Consider the following 7,990-nt stretch of genomic DNA (forward strand, 5'->3'; position numbering starts at 1 on the left):
TCAGAATTCCTGAGCATTTTAAAAGTTCAACACAAAGAAAAGTAGCACACGCTTCATAGCTTATATCTGATCTTTTGTAGATCATCTTGTGCTACTAATTCTTACACTCTTCACGATCTTTACTGCACTTATACTTTATCAGAAGAGTCTGTAATCTGAAAAGAGTCTTTTCAGAACTTTGTGTTTCGCATTTTTGTGAGTTGAGAAACTAAGTGTTTCAGTAGGCTGAGATGTAAGTCCTTCTGAAGTGGGTGTGTACAAGTGTTGTACTGTAATATCCAAAGTCTTTTAGTTATACCTTCTGGAAACAGAAGAAGGGGAGACGTAGAAGAGTTTATCTCCGAACTTCCATAAACAAATGCTGCCTACTGTTTTATTGTTTTTCAACTACTTCATCAGATTGTTTCTGCACGTTTTATTGTAATCAGGTGAAAGTATTCGCACAAGATCAACTACTATCCTTAACAGGATTTTAGTACCTCATCAGAACGAAAAACGAGTAGAGTTTATTCACCCCCCCTCTAAACTCAACTTCGATCCTCAACAGTTACATTAAGAAAATTCAATTTGATTCATTTTAAATCAACATCACATGAGGAGATGGAGCGCTACATGGCTGATTCATTTTGTATGAAACACTTGTATTATTATTTGCAGATTAATAATATGATTACATTTTTCAAATTTTGTTAATTTTTTTTCGATTATACAGTACAATATATTTTTATTTCAGATTTAAATAATTATAACATTTAAAAAAAAACAATTAGCGACGGTTTTTTGTTCAAACCGTCGCGATATTAGCGACGTTTTATAAAACCCGTCGCTAATGGCGACAGGTTTAATATACCGTCGCTAAAATAGCGACGGTGAAACGTCGCCGATCTATATCGGCGACGTTTTTGTCAATACCCGTCGCTATTAACGACGCTTTTACTCAAAATCCGTCGCTATTAGCGAACCGTCATTAACGAGCCGAGCTCGAGCCGAGCCCGAGCGTCATAATTTTCGAACGAGCCTAGCCCGAGCTTCAAACCTAAGGCTCGTAACGAGCTCGAGCCGAGCCCGAGCCGAAAATATAGTTAAACGAGCCGAGCCCGAGCCAGCTACTGTTCGGCTCGGCTCGGCTCATTTACATCCCTAGTTATAATTAGATTCAAATTTACAAAATTAACTTTTAATTTTAAATGATGTTTGTATTATATGCGCTCCGCACACTAGTTGTTGTTATTATTATTCTTATTATTTTTATTATTATTATACGAGAGCACCATATACTAATCGTATAGAGTCGCTGAATAGTTTTAGATTTTCAAAAACACCCTTAATCTTGTCAACAATTTGTTTTTCATCTATGCTTTTAAATTTTTAAATAATTATATCACCTCTAAGATTTAAAAAAAAAAAACTATTATAAAAATATTTCATGACTAATATTTCACACAAATGTTGTTTAACATAAAAGTTTATAATGTGTATGAACGCATTGAATGTCACGAGACGCTAGTAAAGATGATTTCCGAGATTAATTATGCTATATGTACAACGAGGGTTACACGTTGGGTTACAAAATTCATATGAAGTTACAAAATTATCATAATTGCACTTTTAAAATAGTTTTTCCAAATATATATAGTTTAGGGATAATTTGTAATTTCAAACAAATTTTATAATCCAATTTATAACGTTCATTGTACATATAAGATTTTTCTTTCGAGATATATAGATATCAACTTAATTATGTTATATAAATAAAAATGAAGCAGTAGCACTTCTAATAAATCCAAAGAGATAATTTTTTTTATAATTTAAATTTATCATGATAATAAAGTTTGTTATTCTGGATCACTACTTAAACTTAATAATATAATGTAAAAGTTTATATATATATATATATATATATATATATGTATGTATGTATGAAAAAAATTTAAAAGCGGATTCGATTTAAAATAATATTTTTAGAGTTACACTGAAATCAAGATGAACATAAAATGGTGACCCCTAATCATCAAAAAGAAAATAAACCACAAACCAAACAGACTAAAATATTCAATGACAGAAAGAAATAAATCTCAGTGCTGATCATTCACTATCAGTTGACTCTACCCTCATTCGCCATCTTGTACAGCTTTGCCTGCGCTGCCGCGGCCCCTTTCGAGCTAAGCGCCGCCGTGAAACCATTTCTGACTTGAGCAGTCGAGTAAGGGTAAGAAGCTGAGTGCGCCATGGAGTTGAGCAGCGCCGCCGTTCCTTCCCTGTAAAGGTCTCCATAGCCATCCGTTCGCGTGTTGGAAAGAGCTTGTAGCAAGCTGGTTCTTGGGGAAAATCCAGGTATGGTGGGTGTGTTGAATGCTGAGCAGACAGTGCCCCACCAGCCAAACACGGCGAATATCAATCCTGGATTACTCTTCCAGTATCTGCATGCAGTTTACGACAATTAAATGAGTAAAAAGTTGTCAAATCAATGGTTGCTCAAGCATTATACGTGACATTAAAATGAACAGAATAAGTGTGCCGTGAGCATCGATAAACATTAAATTAACAAGACAAAAAGTGAACATCTAGAAATTTGGGCAGGAAAAAACGTGAACGTACATCTAGAAATTATATGAAAAGCTTTCAAAAAGTTTTTTTTTGCCTACTTTCATATATTATATTTACATATAACAATTATTCCTTCGTCTTCTATTTAAATGTTTTTGGAAAGAATATTAAATCCAACTAGCTGTATATATAGGATAATAAGTTATAAAAAAATTGTCCTTACATGCAACTGTAAGGCGGAGTCTGGGGAGAAGATGGTGGAGTGTGGTATACTGGAGTTGGAGTGGAAACTGAGGGAGACTGGTACGCAGGGCTACTCGAAGACCCTTTGCTCGGAGGTTTGCCGCCATAGCTGCCGCCTTTGGAGGGTGTCGGGGATTTGTAGCTGCCGCCTTTCGAAGGTGTTGGGGTGTAGCTGCTGCCTTTTGAGGGTGTTGGGGATGTGTAGCTGCCGCCTTTCGAAGGTGTTGGGCATGGGTAGCTGCCTGATCCTGAACTTTGTGATGGAGGTGTGTAAACTGTAGGAAGAGTGTAAACTGCACAAAATTAACAAGACTTTAGCTTTCAATGTTAATTTTTCTTTTAACCCAAGATCATAATTTTTAATTCGAATTTTATGTCAATTATATTTAGGACCCTTAAATCAACACACTAAGTTTATAGTCTTGAATTCAATTATTTCATCATTAATTTCACATCCTTCTTGGTTATGCAGTTAATGTTCACGTCCATAAGGCTCCAAAAGTACGTACATATCCTCAAACTATAACTTCAATCCATTGAATATTTACAGAAATTATAGAAAAAAATGTCTGTCATGCATGATAATCATAAATTAGCTAAGAAAATTCCTGTTCATCCTTGCATGCATGCTGCAAGCTGATATATATAGATTATACCCGTCTCGGAATTTCATATATATTGCGGAAGCAAATTTCAAATAATGTAGTGACCTGAGGGAGGGAAATTGAAGAAGCTCTTCTGCTCCTCAAAGGTGGCTGAAGACAGGACCAAGCTTTGTGAAAGCATCACACTGATCAGAATCAGCACAGATGCCTGCACACTTGTTTTCTTCTCCATTCTTCTTGTCTCCCTAAGAGATCAAAACCCTAAAATAATAATGAAATTTGAGATACACGGAGAAAGAGGTGAGATTACTTAATGCTGATGAGGAATGTTTATATAAAGATTTTATGAGACATTGACATAAATATATACGGTTGAAGAAAGTGTGAGTTGGTTGTATGTGTTACAGGTGCATTAATAATGTAAACCCTCCAATTTCTGTATGTATATTTCTCTTTAATTTCACAGATGATGATCAAATATGCATGGTTAGAATTAAAAATCCCATCAATTAATCGAATTTTTTAGGCAATATTGTGCAATGTTCTTACTTGATGTTGGGATTTAATTAAGCCTATATATCAGAAGATTTCAAACTAGGTGAGAGATCAGTATCTCAAATTGCATATAAATACTGGCCACTCAACTTACTGTCAAATTAAAATTTTATTGTTAACATATAGAAATATAGAGAAAATAACTTTTTCTGGTCACCGATTTTGCCAATTTTGGTTTTTGGTCCACTAAGTTTTTAAATTTTGGTTTTTGTGAACTAACTTTGAATTTTGGATTTCGTTCTTATTTCAAATTGCTGATATGACATCGAAAACTGCTAAGGTATCTTACCACATGTTTGCAATTGAACAAAATAGCCTAAAATTTAAATTAAAGCACCGAAACAAAAATTTGAAAATTTAGTACACCGAAACCTAAAACTGAACACGTTAATTAATCAAATGTGGCACTTTGCTATATATTATGGCTAGAGAATTAATAATCATACCACCCCATTTACACGTTTAAAAATTTGCGTGAGACATTATTAAATTTTAAAAGAAACGAAAAAATAACTTAAATGATCATTACAATTAACTATTTAAAGAAATTTACAAATTATCTCTATATTTTCTACTTTAATATAATTTTTGAACTTCACATAAATATTACTTAAAACGAAAAATAAAAAAAACAAAAAATCAATCCACAGAAATGTAACACGTGCACAAAGTTACTAAGAACGTATAGTATTAGTGAAACATGGATGTAGAACTTAATATGATTTTAATTTTGCGGGACCTTCCGAATCGGAAATCTTAACAAACAAAATTAGATATATGGGATTTGTATTTAAAATAATTATAGCTTACAATCTAAGTTATAGTTAATGTCTACATTTAGTACAAAATTATGTCGATCGCATGCATCTTTGAATGACAATAATTTTCTCGTGGGGGCAAAGTCACATGCAATGTTTATGGGCTGCCAATAATTATTATTTTAGAGTAAGTATGTGTGTGTGTGTGTGTGTGTGTGTGTGTGTGTGTGTGTGTATAGACACACACACACACATAGGTAGATATATAGGCCGAGATAATCAAAATAATTTAATTGCGAATTAATTTGACATCAAAGATATAATTAATTTGCCGGCTAAAAACAAATATTAGGCTAACAGTCTGCTGATAATAATATGTTTTTTTTTAAAAAAAAAATCAGTGTTTGTTGATTTATTTCTATTTTTAATTATTTTATTTTATTTATAGTATTGTTTTTCTAGTTCACGAGATTTTAAATTCAAACTTATGGCTGCAAAAATAAAAAAAATATCAGTTTTTGTTGATTTCTTTCTATTTTCAAATATTTTATTTTATTTATATGGTACTCTTTTTCTAGTTCACAAGATTTTATATTCAAACTTATGGCTGCATTTTGTCGACAACATATCCCAAAATTGAAGGGGAGTGTGAGTGAATGACATCGCCACAAATTTTCTGTAGTAGACCTAATTCATTAAATCCTCACATGTAAAGTTCAGTTATATTTGGATTGTTGTATTTCATATTTATATATTTCAAATATATTCAAATGTATTTTTATTTTTTTTGAGAATCAGAATAAAAAACTTCAAATGTACTTCTTGCATATGTATACAGCATTTCATATTTTTTATGATGAATTTCAAATTCGTCCAATAATGATATCATTTGAAATTCATTCTACTTTGTGTAATTAATGTGTAATGGTTACATATTTAAGATTTGATTTATTGTTTCATTATTAACACTAAAATTATAATTACAATAATTTTAAATTCATCTATCCAAATACTGTAGGGTCCAAAATACAATAACGTAATCCAACTGCATGCAAATCTAGGAAAAATAGAAAATAACTAATTAAACTATTTTAATTACATGAATTGAATATGGTAAACATGTTTATATGTTTAAAATAAGTTTTCTACTATGATGCATAAAACTCTATTTTTAAAGGTTATTCGAGACGCGATCAAGGAACGGAAACAGGGGGCCATCAAGGTAAAATATTTTTATTAAATATTATTTTTAATTATTTAATATATGATATATTTTAAATGATAATTTCGAAAAGGATAACTTTTGAGGTGTTTTTACGCGCCGAGTCGTATTTTAAACCGATAATCGATTTTTGACGAAAATATGGACTTTTTGGAGGCTCGCCTAATATTTTCGAAAATTATTCTAAACGAAATATTTTACCTACTATCTAATGGGCCTAATGCCTATTGTACTAAGTTTATTGGGTCTAGCTTACTACACCATTATTTATATAAAAATTTAGAGTTTCAAACCCTAAAACAATTCAAAACACACACACACACCACACTAGGACTCCAAGGGCAGCCGATCACATGCACACTCCTCACGTTTTGAAGCGTATTCACGTGAAAATTCAGGGCAAATAAACGCCAAAAATTCTCGTCCCTCTCCGCCAACATTCTTCGCATCTCAAATTGTTTTTCGTGCATGAAATACGCAAAGGCACGCCTTAATCTTCCTTCACTCATCGTTCATGCCATATTCGTGTTAATACATGTTTTCATGAAAAACATGACACACTTTCTTATATTTTCGTTTTTATGGCAATACATGATCAAAACTTGAGTTTTTATACTTTTAAATTCAAGTTTTTTTATCCACAAAAGGGCTGTCATGGTAGGGTCATTAGAAGAGATGAATTTCAGAGGGTTTATGAGCCTTTGAGGAGGTTGCATAAGGGTTGGACGTGAGGGAAATAAGGCTGAAAGAAAAGTGAGGGCATGAGGGCTAGGGCTCGACTTTTTGGTAAGAAAATAGGAAGGAGGTCATTCAAGGGCTGGCCAAGCGAGGGGCTGGGCTCGTGAGGGTCCTAGCCATGAGTCATGGTGGTCCAAGGACGGCTGGATGATCCAGGAAGGGAAGGCGCTCGGCTAGTATCCAATCTAGCCATGCACGTGAGAGTTAGGAGCGGATGGTGAACGTTCACGTGTATGGGCTGTAGAGATGGTCTAGGAAGGGTCTTAGGGTTTGGTTAGGGTCTAGTAGGGTTAGCTAGGGTCTGGATGGGTTGGTAAACAGCTCGAGTCGAAGGAATCTGGTTTAGGTTAGGGTTTTCGAAATATGGGCAGGAATTTCCAACAGAGTTCTAGGCTATTCTGAGGGTTTTAAACGGCTTGATCTGGGTTGCATAGGGTATGGTTGGGTGTTAATAAGCTATGGTTCAAGTTTCGTTAAGTTACAAGTCGATTCGGGTTAAAAACGGGACTTAAGTTCAAGTTTTAAAACGAATTGAGAAATTAGCCGATGAGCTTAATTTTACATATAAAAAATGTTTATGGGTGTATTTTAAAGTGTTATGGTAAGTTTGGATGGATTCAAGTCGTCGTTTTAAGGTTTAAAGTTAAATTGAGAAAGCTAGGGTTTCAGAGGCAAAACGGGCATTTTACACCTGAAAAATGTTAGACGTCTTGGCAGTGCCCTGAATGCTGTAATGAATGTTAAAATGTTTATTTTGAAAGATTACTTGATTTTATGATGAAAAATGATAATGCTAAAAGACGTGTTGCATGTTTTGTTTAAAAGAAAAATGTTATATGCATGAATTTTGAAGGATTGAGTGTGCTAGTGCTTTTGAAGGCATTTCGAACACTATATTTTTCAATGAGCTGCAATAGCTCGTGTTCTAAGAATGTTAACACCGATGAATTAAATCGAGTTTGATTTAAAACAGCTCAACTGGTACCAGGATTGCAGCCAATATCTATATAAGTCCAGAAGGTCTTGGGTTCTAATCCTGGGAAGGTAAAAACTCCAGTGCCTGGGCTGGAGAAGTCCTATGCGTATTGGTGCGTGGGTATGGGCCGAGGCCCATGCTATGCCATGGCCCATGACCGTTATAAGTTGAGTCTTTAGTTTGCGATGTAAACAGCTCGTGACTGATCCTAACTTCTACACACTAAGGTAGATTATTAGTAACAAAAAGTAACAAGTTTTGTTAACATCAAAATCAAGATTGCGAACTTGAAAAGTTCCAACAAATTTTTACAAGTGATGGATACGATAAAAAGATTTGAAGGAAG

General features: G+C 33.8%; 1 protein-coding gene across 2 annotated transcripts; it reads right to left on the bottom strand.

The window, feature by feature from the left end:
* Window positions 1-1,946: 1,946 nt before the first annotated feature.
* LOC140804705 (uncharacterized) lies at window positions 1,947-3,705 on the bottom strand. Of its 2 annotated transcripts, none has more exons than XM_073160799.1 (3): window positions 3,501-3,705; window positions 2,771-3,065; window positions 1,947-2,420 (listed from the first exon to the last, which is right to left on the bottom strand). In XM_073160799.1, the coding sequence occupies exons 1-3, from the start codon at window positions 3,625-3,627 to the stop codon at window positions 2,096-2,098; spliced, it is 747 nt and encodes a 248-aa protein (XP_073016900.1). In that variant the 5' UTR covers window positions 3,628-3,705; the 3' UTR covers window positions 1,947-2,095. The 2 variants fall into 2 exon arrangements, with proteins under 2 accessions (XP_073016900.1, XP_073016899.1); XM_073160798.1 differs by having other exon boundaries at window positions 2,771-3,083.
* Between the last annotated feature and the right edge of the window lie 4,285 nt (window positions 3,706-7,990).

This window comes from Primulina eburnea, chromosome 11, assembly GCF_022965805.1.
Source record: "Primulina eburnea isolate SZY01 chromosome 11, ASM2296580v1, whole genome shotgun sequence".
Taxonomy (NCBI): Eukaryota; Viridiplantae; Streptophyta; class Magnoliopsida; order Lamiales; family Gesneriaceae; genus Primulina; species Primulina eburnea.